The sequence below is a fragment of the Balaenoptera borealis genome, assembly GCF_965194805.1.
Source record: "Balaenoptera borealis genome assembly, chromosome: 21".
NCBI lineage: Eukaryota > Metazoa > Chordata > Mammalia > Artiodactyla > Balaenopteridae > Balaenoptera > Balaenoptera borealis.
Genome location: NC_138880.1, coordinates 16,357,981 through 16,381,011, shown reverse-complemented (window position 1 = coordinate 16,381,011; position 23,031 = coordinate 16,357,981). Strand labels below are relative to the sequence as shown.

The following is a 23,031-nucleotide window of genomic DNA, read 5'->3' as shown; positions in this document are numbered from 1 at the left end:
CATAGAATTACTCTGTCAAACTACTATAGATGTTTCTAAATGCTTCCTCTCTATTTCTGTGCTCATCTCTGACCATCTGTCCAGACCCTGACCAGACACTGGCCACACATTGAATAGTCTCAGAGACCAAGAAGCCCAAGGCAACAATGAGTGTGAGGGAAAATTAGCGTCAGAACTTCCCAAGTCTCCAATTCAAGTTTAGGGAAGCAGTGCAGGAACAAACAAAAGAAAAGGAATTTGTCCAAAAGAAGAACTTGCTAAAAACTCCACTGCCCTTCACCATCTTCTTTTTTTCCTTCAGTGGGGAGCAGCTCAACCTTCACTTCAGATGCCCTTTTTCAGTGAAGTTTGCACACTGTCATTTCCTGTACAGCTTAATTTATGCATATGATTGCTAATGTTCGTCTCCCCTAATTCTACTATTTTTTTTCTCAAGGCTTTTCTTTTTTACTTTCTTCTTCTGACTTGTCTTTCTTTAGCTTTTTGTAAGCCAGTCAGAAGAGTAAGAGTTTCACTTTTTTCCTTTTTTCTCTCTTCTTTAAAATGTTCAAGAAGAGATTTTTGGCTTATTTTTTATCAGGAAGAAACTGTAAAAATTGTATTATATGTTCTTTTGCTGACATTGTTAGAAAAATGCCTGTTCACTTAAATAAGCATTTTTTAAAGTTCCATTAGGTACCCTGAAAAGGAATATATGGCCACACAATTAGGATATATTATATCCTAATATAATGGTGCAATTCAATAATAACCTATCATTATTGAGTTGAAATGTTTTTATTGTTTTGGTTACTAACATGCACTAATAACTGCATGAAATGATACTAATAACTATTCATAGAATAAGTCTTTCATGATACTATTCAAATCCATTTTATTATTGATCACATCTGAAGTGCCTTATTATAATTCTCTTATATAATTTGATCTAATAACACAGCACTGGGAATGTCATTTCTGTCTGTACATACTCCAAGACAGTGATCATTCTCTAAGCAGCAAGTCCCTACCCACCTCTCTGTGAAGGCGTGTATCTGATTTTCAGAGAATTCAGAGTTCTGATGATTTGCTTTTGTCAGAGAATTTTCAGCAATATCAGAATTTGAATACTGAGTTTCTATTTCCCAATTCTATCACCTCCATATGTTCTGCAGAATGCTTGTTCATAAAATCCACTGATTTTTTTTCAGTTGGAGGGTTTCTTTTTTGCTCTTTTTGATTTGTAGAAGTGCTTTATTTATTATAGATAGTAACACTCTATTGGTTATTTATGTTGCAACTATTTTCCTGTTTTCCAATTTCCTTTTTTTCATTACCCTCAAAAAATCCCTCATGTACTTTATAGCATATCTCACCCCACCTTCACCCCCATTCCTAAACTCTGGAAAGCCCATCTCTGTCACTATAGTCATGCCTTTTGTAGAATTACCTATAAATGGAAAAAGGTGCTATATATATTCTCACACAAGTATTGTGTAAACACATGTTACTATTTCTCTTGTGTTATACCCAGGAGGGGAGTTAGTTGGTACGGGCATATTTAACTTTATAAGATACTTCCAAACTCTTTCCAAATTAGTTAAACCATTTTACATTCCCACCAGCAATGCAGAAAAATTCCAGCTGCCCCATATCGTCTCCAATACTGTACTTGGTATGGTTAGTCTTTTTAATTTTAGTGTGTAGTGGTATTTCAATATGATTTTAATTTTCATTTCCCTAATGACTAATGAGGTCAGTCATCTTTTCATGTACTTATTGGCTATTCATATATCTTCTTTTATAAAGTGTCATTTCAAAACTTTTGCCCCTTTGTTAAAGTCTGGTTATTTTCCATTTTGTTATTGAATCATAAGGGTTCTTTATATATTCCAAAAACAAATTCTTTATTAGATGTGTTTTGCAAATATTTCCTCCCAGCCAGTGGCTTGACTTTTTCTCTTCTTTGCAGTGTTTTTAAAAGAACAGAGGTTTTTGTTCCATTTTGTTCTCTCTCTCTCTCTCTCTTTTCTTTTTTTAATGATTCATGCTTATTGAGGCCTAAGAAAGCTTTGCCTAACTTAAAGTCACAAAATTTCTTCCACAAGTCTTAGAGTTTTACTCTTATATTTAGATCTCTGGTTCATGGTCCATTTAGAGTTAATGTTTAAGGTGTGAGGTAAAGGTGGAGGTTTATTTTTTCCCATATGATTACCCAGTTGTCCCAGCAACATTATTGAAAAAGATTATCCTACCCCATTGGCTTCCTTGGCATTTTTATAAAAAATCAACTGAACATGTAATATGGACCTATTTCTGGAATCTTTATTTTGTTCCATTGGTCTATATGTCTGTCCTTAAATCAGTATCACCCTTCCTTGATTACTGTCAATTTATAGTAAGTCTTGAAATCAGGTAGTGTAAATTCTTCAAAATTGCTCTTCTTTTTCAAAATCTTTTTGGTTCATTTAGGCCCTTTGTATTTCCAAATAAATTTTAGAATCAACTTCTCAAGTTAAAAAAAAAGAACCTTATGGAACTTTGATTCTGTGTTGAATCTGTAGATGATTACAGAGAGAAATGACACCCTAACAATGTTGAATCTTCAAATCCATGAACATGGTATATCTCTCTATTTATTTAGGTCTTTAGTTTCTCTTAGCAATGTTTTATAGCATTTAGTGTACAAGTTTTTGTATACATATTTGTTAAATCTATCTCTAAGAATTTCATATTTTTTAATATCATAAATGGTATTTATTTTAATTACAATTGTTCATTTCTAGTATATGGAAATACAATTGATTATTGTATGTTGACCTTGACTCTTGTGACCTTGTTAAACTTACTTTTTATTTCTAGTTAATCCAACTAGAGATTAATCCATCTAATTGATCTTTTCAAAGGAACAGATACAATCTTTCCTATTGTTTGTCCATTTTCCATTTCCATGATTTCTGCTTTTATCTTTATTATTTCCTTTCTTCTGCTGGCAGATTCAGAGCAGCCATTTTTCTGCCACTAATTTAGCCCCACTACTGAGGCATGACTCTTTTGGGGATTTCATCCAGTGCCCCAGATTACACAAGGTCTCTTCATGCCAGCTGGTGGGAACAGAAACTAATCCTAGCCCTGTGTGACCAGGAAGTTATCTGCCTACTGACTTCCAATACCTCTTTCCTTGGCTTGGGAGAGTTCCTTCTTACACCTGTGCCAATCAATATTCAGTCAAAGCCTTGGGGAGATCCCCCTGCAGATCTGCAGAGCTCACTCTCTATGCCACTCCCTTTGACCTGCAAATTCTAGCTGCCTCAGTCTCTACGAACTCTGATCTTTTTCACCTCAAGACTGCCAGGTTATGTTTGGTTTTCCTGTTTCTACTCTGTGGCCCAGAAACTTCTCCCAGGCAGTAGGTGGGGGCAGTATAGCTCATCTATTTGTTTTTTTAACCTTCTTTCAGAGATTACAGTCCTGCATTACCTATTTTACATTTTCTGAAAAACAGTGTTTTGTATTTGTGTGTGTGTGTATGTGTTGTGTTTATGAGCAGGATCCCTTCATGGGCAAAATCTAAGTCAAACTGTAAAAGAGTTTTTTGCAAAAACATTCAAGCCTGTTAGTATTGGCAGTGTTTTGGGTCTTGTCACAATATATGACATTTATTGGAAGGGTATAATCAATAGGTTATATTAACATAGACAAATATTTGGATTCCTATTTCATCTGACTTTGAAATTATGCCTGAATGTATATGCTTGAGTATATCATTCAGCCGTCATCCAAAATTGCTTTTGATTTCATTATTAGTGTAGCCTGTTATTTGAGGTTATTGTTGATTGTTATAATCCAAAGGATAATCCTATCTGGCATTCTTTACCGAGATTTGTGGCAGTGGACTTACATAAAGGTAAAATAAAACATTTGAATATTTTATTTATTTCTCAGAAGGAAGTCTTATAATTCAGAATCAGCAAGAGGTTATTTTTTTTTGGTCCCAATCTCAGTAAAAATATACATAAAATAGCTAGTATGAATTGAAATAAATACAATTTAAAAGCAATTCAAGTAGTCATAATATACTTCTGAGTAAGCAGAGAAATCACTGTAATTCTATGTCATAATGCTCGACTCCTTTAATTAATAACATACTGGAATTTTACACTGTGAAGAATGAAGGATAGGAAACTAAAAGGATAAAAGGAAGAATTTAAAATTAAAAGAAAATGAAGAATAAGAAAAAGGAAATCATTTTCTTCTGAGGTTTTTACTGTACCTAAAATTTATGGTACCATTATTCCTGTTCTTTTATAAGGAAATATAAATTATAGATGCATTATTTCTTTAGCATTAGTATTGGTGAGGTATCCTTGTTGATTTTTCTATAGAAATTAAAAATATTTTAACCTTCTGAAATCATAACATAGAAGAAAATCTGAAATTATTACATTAAAAAAATTCTGGGAGCATCATTACTTCCTCTTCCTATTCTCTAGTATCTTTTATTTCCTGTCTCTTTGCCAAAAATTCCAGTATAGAAAATGAGTCAACTACAGAAAATAAAAAAGAAATAATTGAGAAAGGAGTAAACCAAAATAAACAAATGAACGATTCCAAAGAAATATATTCAAAGCCACTTGAAAATAGCTTGAGGAAAGGATAAAAATGGGCAATTAATTTACTAATAGTTAAGATTCTGTTGAGGTATTTTTTAGAAGTGGAATGAGACCATCTAGCCCAGTAGAATTATTTAACCTTTTTGTTCCACTTCAATAGGAGAGGCCCCATCCTGCGTGATTCTGATATTCACCAGTTCCATCTCCTGCTCTGGGCCAGGATCAGTGAACTAGTCAATCCCCTCTTTAGCAGTTGTGAAAATGCTGTCTCAAGATCACAAAGCCGTCAAGGGGCAGGACTGAAATGAAACCTGTTTCTATCTTAGTCTGTTTTGGCTGGTTTAACAGAATGCCATAGACTGAGTGGCTTATAAACAACAGAAATTTATTTCTCACAGTCTGGAGGCTGGGAAGTCCAAGATCAAGGTGCAAACAGATTCAGTGTCTGGTGAGGGCTGACTGCCTGGTTCATAGCCACCGTCTTCTTGCCGAGCCCTCACATGGCAGAAAGGATAAGAGAGCTCTCTGGGGTCTCTTGTATAAGGGCACTAATCCCATTCATGAGGACTCCACCCTCATGACCCCATCACCTCCTAAAAGCTCTACCGCCTAATGCCATCACATTGGGGATTAGGTTTCAACATATGGATTTGTGAGGGGGGGACACAAACATTTAGTCAATAGCAGTTTCCTTTCTCACAAGCAAGGTGAATTTTCTCAGCCCAGGTGAACTTTGTTTCAGAAAGTATAGATAGTAATGAGATTCCATAGTTGAAAAGGAAATAAAGTATTGTTGCATCAGTCAAGAATAAAAGGAAGTCTTTCTCTCTTTCCTTATATTCACTTCCTGCTCTATTACACCCTTTCCTATTCTACATTTATTCAACACTATGCCCCAAACAAGTTGATTTTACTCTGAAAGATAGTGTGATTTGGTATATATCAGTAGTTGCAGAGAAACAGTCTCTGAACTTCTTTGATCACTAACTCCCGTCAGTAAAACTTTCTGAGCATATACACTTATTTAAATTAGATCATAAATCACTATACTTATGTCCTTTGCACATTTGACAAAAATAGAAATATTTAAATAACTATATACATAGATACAGATTCTAAGATCTTCTTCCTGCCTTCTAAGGAGGATCTTGTCCGCCCCCAGGTCAGAGATCACCAATTTGAAGAAAATTGTCATAGTGATCTATTGGTCTATCAAGCATAAATAGATACCTAATAGTGTACACAACCTTGACTTGAGCCCTTTGAGAACATTTGAGTTTGTCACAAAAGCGATTCTCAACAAATTCAGTGTAACCCTTAGGGTCCCAAATGCAGAAGCAATTAAGAAATAAAGTTGTCACTTGCATCAGAGCAAGTGTACTAATGATGGTCATGCTAAATAAACAAAATTCAAAATGAAACAGTCATTGGCAACATGTAATCTACATGCTAGATGTTGTTCATTGGAGCAAACAGAAACCATTTACACCTTCCCCAGAATTACAGAAGCTTCATATTATGAATTCTCCTTGTCATGCGCTTCTGGATACCTACATAATGGAAGAGAACTCCCTTTGTGGAGTTACAGCCCTTGAGGCCAACCTGTAGGGCCAGGGTAGACACTGTCATTCACTAAACCTGCTGTCCTGTTGCAGGGGCTGGATCACTCACAGAACTTAACCAAATGGAGTTTTAGTAATTTCCTTCCTGCACCAAAGACCTAGATCCACGCATGGCAGTGACTCTAAATAAACATTCCATTTCCCTTCATTATTCACATTGTTTTGAAGGAACCTACCAGAACTTCAGGTAATCCTAAATGTTCTAATTGCTCCAAAGAAGGCGTAAATAAGTTGCATCAGCAAATGAGAGTGGCCATAAGGCCCAAGTGGATTTATGTTATACGGGCTTGGAAAAGAAGGTGTCCCTGTCATTAGATCGAAGCACACAGCACCTAGAAACACTATAAAATTAAAAGTTTTGTTTGCAGTAAGAAGATGAAATTTATAAATTAGACAAAATTAGATAAAATCTGTAATACATTACCAAAGTGGGATGATCTTCTTAGATGGACAATACTAGAGATGTACTTAAGCCAGAATCTGTAGCTTAGTATACTGACAAGAATCTCTGCTCTCCAGGGATCTAGAAGAGTTTGCAAAGCTTCCCCAGGTCAGAGGGCAGCTCCACCAATGGCTGAAACTAGCCCTTTATCACAAAAAGAAGGCTCTGAAAAGCAATCAGATCATAATGTTGCTCTTCTGACTGCTTTTACAGTTCCCAGCGGGATCTTGAAAAACACCAAATGACTTCTCATATTCCCACTCCTCCCATCTGCCAAGCTGAGACCAACACTAATTATCACATACTATCTTCACCTCTCACAGTTACAGGAGATTTGGATTATCTCAAATTTGTAGAAATAAAACTTGAGTTATTCTATAAACAGTGAATTCTGAAAAGCACTTTTTCTGTGTGGAACATTTCTAACGGCCAATAAATGCAGACGGAAAACAGAAATAAAAATAATTTAAAATTGGCTGTCTATTAGAATGGTTTTTACACTCTACCCATGATATGTGGCCAAGATTCATCCATAAGTACTTGAAATAGCCTCACAATGAAATTTGGATTTAATGAGTTTTTAGAAATGAGGGACCAAGTTGCCAGCCCCGCTTTGGGCTATGGTTAAATCAATAATGAAAGCCCACCTTGCTGGAAAACATTTAGCTGTGTTCCTCCTCTCCGATCGTCGATCAATAAACATTACATTTATGTTGGTAAGTTTCCTTTTTTAAAAGACATAAAAACCTTTCAGATAGCTTAGGTCATTCTACCTAATGGAACTTGTACTTAGAATAAGTAGATTTTTTTCCAAGAAGCAAAGTACTAGGAGTATTGTCCTGGAAAGTGAGTGCTGCAGAGGAGAAGGAGGGTCATTTGGGAACACTTTGGAGCTCAGACTTGAATGCTCCATCATTAGACAGTATGCGTTGACTTGATTGTCTTGGTTCTCTTGACTCATTGCCCTTGAGTTTCCATAGCTAGCATCACCTAAAACTCATCTGAAACTCAGGCTTCTTCCTCCACACCATAGGTCCAGTGGTGATTTTATTTGGATGAGATTATGGAGCTTTGGCCCATAGCTTATTATCAACTGAGCCTAGATAGTTTTAATGAGTCATTACCATCACTATCATTCGTTTCTGACCAATCAAATTGATTGGGAGGCTAATGAGCTTTGGACGCAGACAGTTCTGGGTATGAATCCTGGATCTGCCAGTTACTATCTGACCTTTTCTCTCTGTGCTTCAGTTTCCTCGTCTGTAAAGTAGAGATAATAACACCGATAGTGGTCTGTATAGCAACAATAGTGGTCTATATACATGAGTCTACAGCCAGTGCTAGAAGAGTCTGTGGTACATCATAGGTGCTCAGTAAATGCTATTTCCCCTTTATTGCTCCCCCTTCCTTTCTGCATTTGGGTATAGAAAATCTTTGTGCCATTGTAGTCAGTCACTTGGCATGACTCAGACAGTCAGTTGTTGGTATCGGTGCTAGGAATGACTGTATGCCCCTGACTCTGTCACAGTTCTAGAAATTCAGATGAAGTCAGTGCCTAAGAGGAGTTAGGAATCCAGCCTACCTTTTCCTTCTTTGTGCTCCTTTGCACATGCTTTGATCATAGAACTTATCACACTATTTTGAAATTATTTGTGGCCAATGTGATTCTTCCTCCTCAGAGACAGAGCCAGTGTCTTATTCATCCTCAACATCCCCATGCCTAGCACAGTGTGTGGTTCACTGCTCGTGCTATGGTTGCTTCATGCTGCTCCTCTGCAAAAGGGGTCCACATAGACCTGTCCTGTTCCATGTGACCAGGAAATGAGTCAACCTGCTTCAAGGTACCCAGACTTCTTTGAAGGAGAAACACACACACACACACACACACACACACACACAGACTTCGGGTACTTCGCTTTAAAATAGACCCAGATATTAGGCAGTCAATTTTTTTGAGATTTTATGGAGAATTTTCCCTTGGGATTGGCTTCCACAGGCACAGAGGTCTACATGCCTCAGCAGCTGGTACTTATTGCCTCCTAATCTATGCCCAGCCCAATAATAAGGCAAAGAAGTAAGTATCTACCAGAAGCACATTGGTAGAGTATGAACAATCTGGAAACAATACAGTTTAGGACACATGGGTTACTAATAAGCAGTGGTACTAGAGTTACTTGTAACTCATGAGCACAATTGCACTAATTTAATCATCATCCTTTGAATAATTCAGCTGTCAAAGTTGATGGGAAAGAGGATGCACGCTGTGAAAATTTGGAGACTGAAAAATGATTTCATGTATAAAAATAATTATGATAATCTTTAGCATTTGCATGGTGCCGTGCAATTTATGAAGTGCTTTTACAGCATTATGTAATTTTGCAAAGGTGACGAACTAGCCCTTAGATACTATCTGATGCCATAATTAAGCCTCCATGCCAAACATTGAAAATTATAAGATTGGATTTAGGGGACAATAAAAAAAAAAGGATTATTAATGCATTGAAAGGTAAAAAATCAGCCAAATTCATTGTCAGAGAAATAGATTCATTTGGCATTTTAGAAACTCAAAAACGTATCTTGTAAAAGAAGCAGTTGGCCCATATTTTGATTTCATGGTGCTTGGCACTACTTATTTTTTAAATTCTTTTGGGCAGAATTTTTGATTTGCAATCGTAACGATGAAGTTTGCTTACTGGGAACCAAAAGAGTCACAAAATCAGGGGACATTTGATCCTTATTTAGAATTATCTGATGAAACCACTGAATGTAAGTAGAAACATAGTTAGAGGGGAATTATGAGGAGCTGATCAATATTAAGTTTAAAACTCAGGTGTCTGCTTCCTAGCCGGAATCCAGACCGATGTGAAGAACATTCATTACAGCCTATCTCCTTCCCACAAGCACGACTAAAGGTTGGACTTTGTCCCGTAAACAGCCCAATCTAAAAACACAAGTGAGTTGATAAAACATAAATGTGAGTGAGAATTATCCTTAAGAATGGAAGAGAATCCTACCTGCCACCCCTCCTCCCCCTCCCTCCCTTTTCTGCCTCCTGCCTGGCCTTTCCTTCAAAACTGCAAGGGGACCTGGCTTGCCAGGGCAGGGGGACACGTTATTGACTAGAGCATCAGCCGAGCTCTACCAAGTCAAGTTACTGGATTACACAGGAAGCGAGAAGCATCTAGACAGCCACGAAGGCAGCTCGAGAGCTGCGCGAGGGTGTCGTGGGCTCATTTGTAAGCCTTTCCAGATGTGGCCGCCGCGCGGGCCTGGCGGCCGGCCAGGCAGCCGCCTGCAGTCGGCGCTCCCTGGGCAGCTGCGCGAGCCCAGCCGCAATGCCGGGCTCCTGAGGGCGCGGGGCTCGCGCGCGGCTCGCTCGCCCCCGGGCTCGGCGCGCACGCAGCCCGGCCGCCTGGCACGGCGACAGCCCGCAGCCGGGGAGGGACCTCCGCAGGAGCGGCCCCGAGGGATGGTCGCTGCGCCAAGGCTGCGCTGAAGTCCTCTGCAGCTGCGGCGGATGGGGGACCCCGAGGCCAACGTGATGGCGCGGCCCCTGAGAGCCCCTCTCCGGAGGTCCTTCAGTGATCACATCCGAGACTCCACGGCCAGAGCCCTGGATGTCATTTGGAAAAACACCCGAGACAGACGGCTGGCAGGTGAGGGGTGAAGGGCGGAGGGTGAGGACGAGAGGTTTGAAAAGCAAAACGATGAAATACACAGGCACAGTTATTAACTCGGATAATTCATGATCGCATCAGCTGGATAAAGTTCATCACTGTCACGGCAATGATTTCAATCTCCCTTGTTCTGGGGTTTAACGTTTCTGGAGTGGGTTTGTTTTTTGTTTTTGTTTTTGTTTTTGTTTTTTTAACTCCAATGCCTCTCTGATTTCTGGTCTTGTTATTTCTAGATAAGGTTTTATGAGAGGGTTTGTGGGTTTTTGTTTTTTTTTTAACCTTGAAAAGAAAAGCAAGGTCCTTTCAAATGTCAGGAAATCAGTGGTGAACAACACTAGGCAAAAGCACCAAGGTCTGTTCGGCTGGTGAGGGTCGGCTGTGGAGCTGGTCTGGCGGAGGTGGCCTGGCGCAAGCAGGAGAGGGGCCTGGGAGGCTGAGTGGCAGGGGAGTAATGTGCCCTGCCTGGTGAAAGCCTGCTGGTATTTCCTCTGGCAGCCTGGGGCTGCTCTGAGGTCCAAGAGGGTGTCAGGTATGCTAGAGGCAGGCTTTTGAAATATAATAAAACATAAATACAGTGTGCAGTTCAAACGTTCTAGGGCTCATGTGACAGCCACCAAATGGCAGACTGTTTGAAAGGGTACATTAAGGAAAAGGGAACTTCTGCTTGATTCTGGTATTAAGAATAGTCATAAATTGATTAAAAGAATAGCATCTTGCAATTAAAAAAAAAACCTCTCCAAATCCAGGGAAGGTATCCCAAGAGTGTTTAATGGCTCCTTCTTGTTTGCTAAGTCTGTATACTTATGTCATTTGCATAGATGGGTCAAAGATTGTGTTTTCTTAACCTTCTTGGTTAATCCAGTTGTTTTTCCATATATTGAATGAAGTTCTGAATGGTTAAAAATATTAGATGTGGCCCCCAAGTGTCAGTCCAGATTTCCGTGCTGTGTGTTCTTGATAAAAGTCCATTTGACTTTGATCTAATTGTCCTGACATGACTTGAAGAGGTGAAAGTTAAGGTTTGTGATTGTGATAAAGCAGATTAGGAAGATAACATATCATTGTAGGCTATAAATTTGTCCCAAATGCTCATGAATATCTTTCTCTTTCTTAAACTAAACCCTATTGCCCAGGACTGGGAGAGAGTAAACAATGTCAAGTCTGCCATAAGGTAGGGGAGAGAGTAAAATATTTTAAATTTAATCATTTTATTATGGCTTTAGAGTAAAATGTGATACCTTAAAGAAATCCAACTTTACAATTAGTGGGTTTTAAGGTAGATTTAAGTGATAGCAATTTCCAGTTGGCCAGAGGAAGTTTAAGACATAAAGATATGAGAGTATAAAATTCATGACTGTAATTGGTTGAGGCTTGGACAAAAAATAACAATTGTTGCTTCACTGTTGCTTTTCTTGACAAATCCATCATCCCAAATGGAAAGATTCCACAAATAATGCCTTATTAAAGATAACACAAAAATATCTTATTGTAGCTTGGTGTTTTGATTTGAAACTAAGGTTGATTCAGTCTTGCTTCCCAGACCTCCTCTTAAATTTTCATAAATGAAGAGCTTTTGACAGGTGTTGACCTCTTTAAAAAAAAAAAGATACTATCCCTGGAAAGTTGCTGTCTCTGCCTAGTCAGTTATCTGTTATATATTAAGGGTCTATATGGAGTCCAAAATATAGCACTGAATGAAGACCACTTAGAGAAAAATAGTTACTTTTTACATGTGATGAAAAATTAAACATTTCCCCAACTCTAACAGCAAGTAGGACTTTTGCTTCAGGTCCACTGAAGGAAGAAATTCTTTGTATTTTCAGGTTTCTCTAAGACAAATATGACCTCTTTGGTGATTTACACAGTAGAATATCCAGACATGATACTTGAAAAGAAAGGACTTTGGCTACCACAACTGCCTCTGATTACTGGGGACTTGGACTCTTTCTGTGTTCTCTCTTATCCTTGGCTCATAGCTCAATCAAGTGGAGACCCATCTGGTGCACATCCAGACCTCAAGACCACTTACTTCTATCCTTTCCCTCAAACTTCTCCTCTGCACCCCACCCTCTCACGGGCCAAAGGCTAAGTATTAGCTGTTAATTATCCACAAAAAGCCATTTCTCTAAACATCAGATCCAATCTTTATTTTACATCACACCACTTTGCCCTCTCTTGCAGAATGGAGAGCAGTAGAAAGTCCAAACCTCCTGCTGCTCTTATGTTGTGAAATTAATGAGATGACAGGTAAAACATGTTTGGAAGGCTCTGGAGGGAAATACTTCTGTTAATAGTACCTGGAATGTTATTTCCATGATGATTGTTACCTTGATGACTTTCACCAAGTTTCTCAAAAACTAATCTGAGATTTCAGTTTCTTTCGGAGGTTTTACCTGACCGGATTGTTTGGCCATGGGACAAAGTTTTGTTTCCTTGTTAGGTATTTTCTCTGTCAATCAATTTAGCTCTCTATTTTTCTCTGTCTCTCTCTCTTTCACACACACACACACACACACACACACACACACACACACACACGCACACACACACCCCCTACATAACTTAGAAGTTCCCAGTTCATCTACCCCAAATGGTGTTATGTACACAAACCATCATTTACCTCTGCTTGCCTTAAACTTCCTTATGTTTAAAACAAGGATTCCGTCTGTTATTTTTAAGGATCCACAGCCTTATATAAACAAAATACAGAATTGCTGCTAGGGAAAGGCCTTCTAGTCATGAGGAGTGATGGAACAGACTGTCTTAATTGCATCTTCCTTTATATGTAATTGTTATGTTCTGCCTACCCACAGCCCACAGGGGTTCTCTTACTCCTGTTCCCTCTACAACCATTATTCCTAAAAGCATAGGATGGCACTGTGTTTTCAGGGAATAAGAACTTTGAGGTTAACAGTGGGTGACAGATGGGGCCGACAGCCATCCTCTGGGCAAATTGTGCGTCTTTCTTACATGTCTGCTGTGTCCTTGCCACTCCTTCCCTTGGGCACAAGGACATCTTGGCTCCAGGGAGCATTTTATTCCTGAAAACCTGTCGCCCCTTAATCCTTTCACATAGGACTTCTTCACCTTTCGTGTGCCAGTGGATCTCTTTAGCATTCTGGTGAAGCATATGAACCACTTCTCAGAAAAGTATTTTTAATATATAAATAAAATATATAGAATTATAGCAGAAACCAATTAGAACGAAATATAGTGATCAAGGTGTTCAAACCAAAATTTTCTGATATGGCAATATAAGATGAATGAATTCTGTAACAGGATAATGTGTTCAAAATATAGGGAAGTAAATGTAAATTTGATGTTTTTTAAAGATAACAGCATGCAGATTGTTACTGCAGCTATAATAAATAGCATTAAACTGAACAGTCATCTTTGATTCATCTCCTTGTCACCAACCATTATAGAGAGGAAATCCTCGGGAACAACATCCATATCTAGGTGACCAACATGCAAATCTTCAGCTTTCCTGTTTAGCGGCTGAATGGGGCCGGCAGCATCTCATGAACATCTGTGGAGAGAAAAACTGCAATCATGTATGTCCTGGAATGGGTTTGACAACTACCATAACCGTGGAGGAGAGATGAATGTAAATGAGATTTTGTGATATCTGCAACAACTGTAATGTGATTTGGAAAAGTCGAATTTCTATTGGTGCCAAAGTCACAGGACAGCTAGTACCATTGTGTGTGCAGGGATGGCAGTTTGTCAACATTCATAATTGGAAGAAATACTACCTTTCAATTAAAGTTTAGTGACAATAAAAATGTAATTTTTCCTCCTCCAAGTTCATGGACAGCTTGAAATCTATCCATAGACCCTAAATTAAAAATCCCTGCTTAATACTTACTGTGGCTTTCAAATACTTATAGTCAAAAATTCTTATAGCCTGAGATGCTGGGCTGTCATACATGAGATGGCTGGAATTTTTTGATGTATATTTGACAAAGCTCCACAAACAGGTTTGGACTGATGCACCAATAGGACTGCCTCTAAGGAAGAAGAAAAGAAACTAAAATTCAGATGAGAAAGACAGAGAGAGACTGAAAGTAAGGCAAAAGCCAGAAGACACATGTAGCTTTCATCAATTTGGAAAGTGGAATGAATAAATAAACCAAAAAGAAATTAAATATTAGTTCTTATTTAAAAACATCTAATAAGGTAAGAACAACTTCTATAGTGTTGTTTTTTAAAACACTGATTTTTTAAAAAGTATTCAATCTATTCTCTCTATTAGGGAAACATAAGGACAAAAAAATCTAAACACCTCAACATGTTATGAACACGTCACTAGTTCCATTGCTAAACATTGAAGAGAAGGAAGAGAAACTGAATTGCCTATGAAGAAGTTAGGAAAATTTAGACCAGTCTCAATCCAGATGAGATTCAATGGACATAAAATAAATGCTTCAAGTATATACGTTAGATTGGACCCTCCTCCCACCCCTGCTCCCGGGGGTATTTTGTTGGATGTTCAGCATCTTCTGTCTTTTGTGAAATAGATTTTTACATTTCAGCTGACCTCTCCAATTCACCAGCAAAAAGAATGCTTAACATACTGTGCAGTATATTGGCTCCAAATTCAGTAGGGCATCAAGAATTCTGGCCCATTTCCCATGACAGGCAACCACAAACACTGACTCCTGTGAACTGTTTTCTGCTCATTGGTTCACCATGAAAAGCAAGTAAGGGCAAATAGAATGCCTTTTAACCAAGAGTGATGTATGCCTCAAAATATGCAGGCTCCTCCAGTAAACAAAGACTTCTCTAGAAGAATGCAACACGATAGAACATTTCGAAGGGCCTGAGAGACAACCATTAATGATGCTTCATGAGACACGGTCACGTTTCTGGAGGGTGGATATGAGCATGTATTAAATTAGATGTGACTGTTTCAATAAAAAGAGAAGCATGTTGATGTTGAGGCCAGCTTTGATGAGAGGAAATATACTATAGTGGCTGAGAGAGCTGGCTGTGACATCAGACTGCCTGGGTTTGAATCCTGGTTCTTGTACTGAGTAACTTGGGGCAAGTCTGTTCCTCACCAATATAAAAAGGATGAAAATAGTACCTGTGTCATGAAATTATTTTAAGGATCATATGAGCTACTATGCAAAGTACTCAGAAAAGTCACTGGCGTAAGTAAACCCTCCATCAGTTTTGGTTGGTATAACTTCTCTTTTCCTTATGCCCTGCTTGCAAGGAAGCTTCACCACTATAGTGTGACACTCCTATAATTTGCCTAAGCCTTTTGGGCAAAAGTAGTTCAACAAGTCCAAATAAATGAAAAGAAAAGGTAACATTTCAATGGAAATGGGATTACTTCTGTACCTGCAGAGCAAAACAAAGAAGAATCTAATGAAGGTGACTTTTGTGCAGACCATGTTGAAATCCAAAATGAAGTGACTAGAAAATAACTGTTTTCGCACATTGATGAGGGAATCAGTCCTTGCATATGACTTTGTCAGGCTAGGTATACAATATCTGAGAGTCTTCCCAAGCGAGTTGGAACCTGCTTTGAAAATTGCTATGTAGATGGAGGCAAACATGGGAAAGAGCAGCAGTACCAGCAGGTGAGATTTCAAGCACGTGGCCCAGCTCCGGGATGGGAAAAAGTATGTTCAACATCAAGGCTGCCACTTGAAGGGATATTTCGCATGCCTCTGTTTCTGGAGCAAAACTTCTGTCACTTTCTTCATTTAAAATAGTATGTAGGAACAGTCTGCATAGTTTGCCAAAGGTCATTGTAATTACACAAATGTGTCTAAAGTCAAAGGCTTAATAGAAGAGGTATATTAGTCACAGGTCTGCCTAAGCATCAGAAGCTATATCATGAAGCCAAAACTGGATTAAAAAGAACATTCCACTGGAAGGTCTCTATTCCAGAGAAATGATTAAGGAGTAGATTGAAGTTAAGCTTGCCATTGTATGTGTTTTTCAATTTCTGGTTCCCGTCACTTAATAATAATCTGCCATTCTTGAAGAAAGAGGATGTGCTGTCCGGAAGGCATGTGTTGGAGCCGCTTATTTGTGATGGTGATGGGTTTGCATTGATCCTTCTGTGCTCTTCCCACATTGCTTGTGAACAACCACTGATATTTTTGAAGCATTTGGTTGGAATTATTGATGAAGACCTAACCATGGAAGAAAACCAAAGTGACACATCCCTTTAATAATCAAACTCACAACTATAGTGCTACTGTTGCTTTTCTCAGGCACAGCCAAAGACTAAGCAGCTAATACAAACTAAATTTTTTTTTGTAATATGAACTAAACGTGGCACCCAGCCGTAGGTGGTTATTATCATTGGATGCATTCTTTATGACAAATAATATCATAACAATAATTAAGTTGTCATTTGATTGCCTACTAAGTGCCAGAATCTGTGCTGAGAGCTCTAAAGGCATTTTCCCATTTAATCTTCAAAATAATCCTGAGAGGTATAGACTACTATTTTTATCCCCATTTAAGCTAAGGTATTTTTTGACAATACCTTAAAAATCCATTAGTGGATGTCCACGGACAAAACTCAGTAACATCCAAATCGGCCCATAATTATTAATTAATCTCACAAATATTTATTGAGAACCTATCGTACGCAAAACACTGTGCTAGGCACGAAAGGACAAACAAGACAGACACAGTCCTTAACTGCCAGCCATGAAGATGACATCTGAATTCTACCTTTGAATTTAAGAGGGGCCCAGCTTGGGCAACGTGAACCCCATGTTACTAAGGAAGAACTATATAGTGTCTCTTGGACACTGAGGGGATTCTGAAGCTCATCACTGATTTGATCTTTAAACCAGTGACTCTCAGCGGGGGATGAGAAAAGACACACTTGGAAGGGGCAGTGATGGAAAGAGCACTTGTAGCTTTTAAAAATATACACAACTGATTTATTGTTTTCATAGTGCAAACTGCATCTTACAAAATGCTGAAGATAGAGGAATCGTGGGTGGGTGGGAGGGATGGGACAGGAGCATAAAGGTTGAGAAACACGTTTAAACTGCTCCGCACATCCCTGTGGGCCCAGCTCCTCTCATGAGCAGAGTAACCTGTAAACATAAATCAATAAATCAAACCCTTGGTGGGTGCCCCCGTGGAGTCAGGGAGACCCGCTCTGCAAAGAAGGGTCAGACAAATTAGTGCATCTTTCCTAATGAACTGGCCATTCTCTTTATGGGACAAAAACTTGTTACTTCCAAAGTGCTATGAGGTCATATCTTTAATCATTTTTTTAAAGATGAGATACTGACCTTTTTACAGAGCTGAAGCGTACTAAAGTTTAAAATAGGTTACTATCTAAAACAGGGTGCTTTTGACTGATTCAGAAATCAGAATGAACTAAAGTTGGAGATTGCGCTTTAAATAGTTTCGTTTATTGGCAAGATTGGTCTCAGATCTCAGTATACATGGGCTATAGACCTGAAATAGATTGTCCTAAGTCTTTTGTTATTTCACAGAATTTCTTATGGAACCAATCTGGAAGTAAGGACATCTTTTCTGCCGATAATAACTTTGAGAGATATTCCTATTTTGGATTTTTTTTAAAAAAAGAAAAATAATGATAGATGAGTTATTAAAACTATGACATAATTATTACACCATTATGCCATATTTTAAAACTATGGCATAATTATTATATTCTTAAATGTTTACCAGTCACCAAGGTTCTGTCACACTCTGAGCAGAGAAATACTTGAGATAATAGAATTTGAAGATTAAGTATTCAGTCATAGTGAAGCAATTCTATATTTCCATATATATAAAATGATCTCAAAATATTCTAGTTCATTTCAGATCAGTGACATTCTAGATTGCTTTCAGTAGTTTGAAAATCAGTTATCTACTGAATGCAAAGGTTAATTAAATCAATGAGAAAATCACCAAAGAAGATATGAATTTGTATTAGTACTTCTTTTATCAGCTTCCACATTTTAATTAAAGCATGTTTTGAATACTGACAATATGTTCATGTATCATGGCCTTGTTTTTCTTAGAAGTGACTTCACTAATATATTCCAAAGAATCTAGTTACTTGTGGCATCTTACTGTTCCCAGGTAGAGAGGCCAAAGGATGAAAGAAAGCAGGAAAGTTTTTAAGGTTGAACATTTCATTTTCAAATAAGGGTCCTTAGAAACGGAGAAAACGTGAGACGTGGCTCAGACACTGTACAATCAAGAAGGCAGACAGCATCCACTGAAGCAAAGAGTAACAGAGGGTTTTTATATTGGATGGACATAACCTTGTACTAACTACAAATTAGCTAATATTGATTGTGCACTGAGTATAATGCTATGTGGTAGAAAAGATAGAGATAAATTAAAAACTGCCTCTGAACTTCAGTAGTCTAGAGTCTATTTGGCAGGAAAAAAGTAACCTACAGAGAAAACTAGCCTCTAAGGCATGGTGTGACAGATACCCTAAGGTACTTGCTGAGCCAATCGGTGTCTGTCTCCCCTCCTTCCTTCCCTCCTTTTTTCTTCCCTCCCTCCCTCTTTACCTTTCTCCCTCCCTCCCTCCCTCCTCCCCCTCCCTCTCTCCTGTCTTCAGCAGGAACTGACTGCTGACCCAAGTTCATTATAACAAAGGATATCCACACTATTTCATCATTACTGGTTTTTCTGTACTTTGGTAGTCATGCTCATTTGTATCCCAATGAACATTATTTATAAGTGAAAATTTCCTTGACATAACTAACTTTTCAAGTCATAATTATCACTTTCTCATTATTGCACGTGGAAATGAAAACATTTGAATCATTGCAGAAAAGAGCCTCTGTGTCACTATGAGGATGTGACAGTAGTAGGGTGTGTGTGTGTACGCCAGGAGGGTGGTAAATACAGGGATTACATATTGAAATTTTTTTCTTATTAACGTTGGTATGTTCAGCCAGGTAAGTTATTTGGATGTTTCTCAACATTTGAAAAAATTCTCACGCTAGTAACTGGACTGATTTCACCTGGTTGCTTCCTCCAGTGAATAAAAATAGAAGCATAAAGTACTCCACCATGATTTTACTCCAGTATAGGCTGGGAAGCAGTAAGGTTTGCCTTTATTTGAGACAGTTATTGACCCACATCTTGCATTCAGTATAACACAGATGTGTTCCAGGTCGAAAGTTCAATAAGAGCTTGAGAGTGGCAGCCAGGAAATGGAGAGTGCAGAAGGCCATTTTTATGACTTGCTGAGATACTGACCCAGTCTCCTCATTATTTGACAGTAAAAATATCTTCGGGTTGAACTCAGTATCCTGACAGAGGGGTGTCAGTTTTGATCCTCTCCTGCAGGAATCTCCAATCAGTAAACTATTTCAGTCAAGAACTGAAACACTATTAATAAAAAACAAATTAACGACTTCTAGACAATGGAAATCACCAGGACATAGCAAAAAAAACAATGGCATATTATTGCTTGCTGAAAATCTCGCTTGGTGATCTCTGAACATCCTAACACCACAAATCACTTTTCTCTCTCTTCCCTCTCTGTCTCTTTAGAGAATTTATTATTAGTATGAACACATCTAGGCAATTGTGCACACACACATACACACACACACACACACACACACACACACACACACACCCTCAGGAAGCCATGACTTCAGGGAACCTCTCTTCATAAAAGATTAAGGATTCCTGATTTACAGGATGCTGATGTAAAAGTTACAATGTAGCATCTGGTTGTTGACAACTTGGAGTAGGGGCAGGGGTTCAGCTCGTTTAATGATGTCTAGACTTTGTTTTATCTTTCAGATTTTTTGTGACATATTTAGTTTTTTGCAGACAACTCTCAAATCACTGACTCAGCATTCAGTGTGGTTCCGTTTATCATGAGCCATCATCTCTAATCTGGTTTTGAATAGCAGGATGTTGTAGGTCCAGATTGAAGTGTGACCTCTGAATGTTTTCCATTCGTGCTTGATTACTATATCCTAGAGGTCTAGACAGTGTTATTGGTTTCTCACCAACATAAACATCTGGCAAAAAAAAAGAGAACTAAACCAGATGAGTAAGGACATTCCTAATATACCTTTACAATATGCTATATTTAAAGTAAAACTTTTGAAAACGAACCCCATCTCAGGTTCAAAAGGATGCCATCAAATGTATTGCTTTTCAACTCAGATAAGGCAGACTTTGGACTATTTTTCACTGATGGAAACAAGTTAGAACATGTAACTTTCAGACTGCAATAGAAACATCTTTCCTTTGTGCTATTACAAGAAGCTAGAATTTCATTTAGTGAATTCCAGCCAAATGAAATTAGCACGCGCATGTTGACTCATGTGTAGCTCCTGGGTGGACAAATGAGATGACAGGCCAATGCGGGTGAGAAGGGAGTGATGGGACCAAACCCAGAGCAATGTGGGGATGAGTATGATACCAGGCCTTCTCAAGTCTTATTTTATGTGGGTAGATTTTCGTATTCGAAGAGTTATTGATTTATTGGAACTATGCAGAGGGCTTATTTAAGAGCCAGAACCCAACAGAGTAGAATACTGTGCCACTGACTTATAGGGAAAGACTGAAGCCCTTTCTTTTATGCTGGGGCTATAGACCACATGCAACCAAACACCAACAAAACTTGCCTGCAGCCAGGAGCACCAGGGTAGAAAATGTAGAGGGGTGACAAGACAACCCAAAGTGTTTGCCTTGTGTCCTTTGTATGCAGATGGCACCGATAGCAATACTATGAGAACAACACTGGAAATGTTACACATAGGATATTGTAAATTTATAAAATGTACATTCAGTAATGAATTCCAACTTATGTACAACATCTTGTGCATAATATTGATTCTTTCTTCTCTTTTGGCTAGGGTAAGAACAGAGAAAGGTTTCCTTCAGTGATACATATAAATTGATGACTTAAAACCCAGGCTGTGTTTCCAGCCAAAGCTCTTTGGCACAGGGTAATCATTGCACAACTGAAGGTAAACATGGAGGGTAAACCTCAGAAAAATGATTTCAAAGCGGAGCCTGAAAGTCTATTGTAAATGCCCTTTTGCCCCATTTAAGACAATAACAACAGTCTGTGACTGGCCACTCTGCTTGTACCCCAAGGATTAGTTGGCACATCAGAGCCAAGTGTTAATAAGCTGGGAAAGGGGGAAAAATAAACATTTAATTTTTAAAAAAAAAGAAAGAAAGGAAAATAAGAAGATGGAGTCTGGGAAGGGCCTTAATGGGGAGGTGAGGGTAAACCCCCACCCGCTGATGCCACCAGGATGGATGGGTCAAAACAGCACACCCACCTTCTCAGCCACCGCCACACACATTCTGAGTTCCCATTCTTGTGAGGCCAGTTCGCAGAAAATGTTTTTATTTCTGTGACCCTGAGCATGACTCCCACTTTGCCCATGAAGTATTCCCGGAGTGAACCTTCATGGCCTTCCGTGCTCATTAATCCCACCACCGACCCACACAGACCCCGACTCCAGCTGATTTTGTGACTGTCTGCTCTTTTTCTTTACCCAGTTTGCACTGAAAGTGAGCTACTGAGTTGAATCAGCTCAGAATGCGTAATCTGTCCTGCGTGTGCCTGCTTTCCTGTCCTTGTTCCATATTCTTCTCCCTACTCAGACTTAAAAGTATTTTAACTGATTAATAAAACACCATGACGTGAGCGATCCGCTTGTCTCTACATAAAAGTGCATGCTTTTGAATCACAATAACTTATGTAACGTCTCTGCTTTTAAAAGGAGTCTAGGAAAATGACATTTTGCAACTTTTATTACAGTGGAAAAAAGCTGACCCAAATCTTGGACCAGTTGAGCTCAAAGGGTCAAAAGCCAAGTGCTTTTATTAACTTTTTGAGAGTAGGTAATCCTTGCTCACTTTGAAGACTGAAGCATGTACTAATTGCTTTTGTAAAATGAAGGTGAGGTTGCTTTAGCTAATGGGCCATGCAGTCCTACCCTGGGACATTTGATCACAGTGTCTCATGTGGCTTTAAGTTGCTGTTTTCATAACATACTCGTTTTTTTGATTAGATAGAGTTCAGGTAACATTTGAAATCAGTACCTTTGCTCTCCAAAAATCTTTTGTCCAAAAACATCTTTAGATATGTTATCAATTAACTAATAGCAAGATAAGCATTATTAAATATTTTAGACATACAAGAAACCCATGTATCAACCACTAACTTAAGTAATAAAACATTAAAGCTACTGTTTTAACATTTTTAATTTAAAATTACTGCATGCCCCTCCTGGATCCCATTCCCTCCCTCCACTTCCTTCCCAACTCCCCCTGAAATTCCAATCCTGAATTTAGGATTTAATCATTCCCATGCTGGTTTTGTACTCTTATTACGTATGTAAGTAACCCAAAACAATAGTAATTATTGTTTTGCACATTTAGAAGTTTTAAGTAGGACCATACTGCAAATATCCTTCTGCAACGCATTTTGCTCAGAATTATATTTTTGAATATATTTTTTATCAATTAAATTTTTATTGAAATATAGTTGATGTACAATATTACATACAGGTGTGCAATGTAGTGATTCACAATTTTTAAAGGTTATACTTCATTTATAGTTATTATAAAATGGTGTCTATATTCCCTGTGTTGTACAATACATCCTTGTAGCTTATTTTATGCTTAATAGTTTGTATGTCTTGATCCCCTGCCTCTGTATTGCCTCTCCCCCCATCCACTCCCCCCGGTAA

At 38.4% G+C, this 23,031-nt stretch overlaps 1 protein-coding gene and 1 long non-coding RNA gene across 8 annotated transcripts in view; one reads left to right on the top strand and one right to left on the bottom strand.

Moving 5' to 3' along the window:
* The window catches only part of DLC1 (DLC1 Rho GTPase activating protein), a 404,379-nt gene that overhangs the window by 218,939 nt on the left and 162,409 nt on the right, over positions 1–23,031 (top strand). Inside the window, exon 1 of one of the 7 annotated variants that reach the window (XM_082374918.1) lies at positions 10,064–10,312. The exons of 5 other annotated variants lie outside the window; for them this stretch is intronic. In XM_082374918.1, coding sequence (XP_082231044.1) covers positions 10,174–10,312 — 139 coding nt within the window. In that variant the 5' untranslated portion in view covers positions 10,064–10,173. Of the gene's footprint in view, positions 1–10,063; positions 10,313–23,031 lie in introns of those variants that run through there. One more of the 7 variants, XM_082374919.1, reaches the window with a different exon arrangement.
* Positions 1–23,031, bottom strand: part of LOC309619685 — a 141,156-nt gene that overhangs the window by 16,405 nt on the left and 101,720 nt on the right. The window lies entirely within an intron of this gene.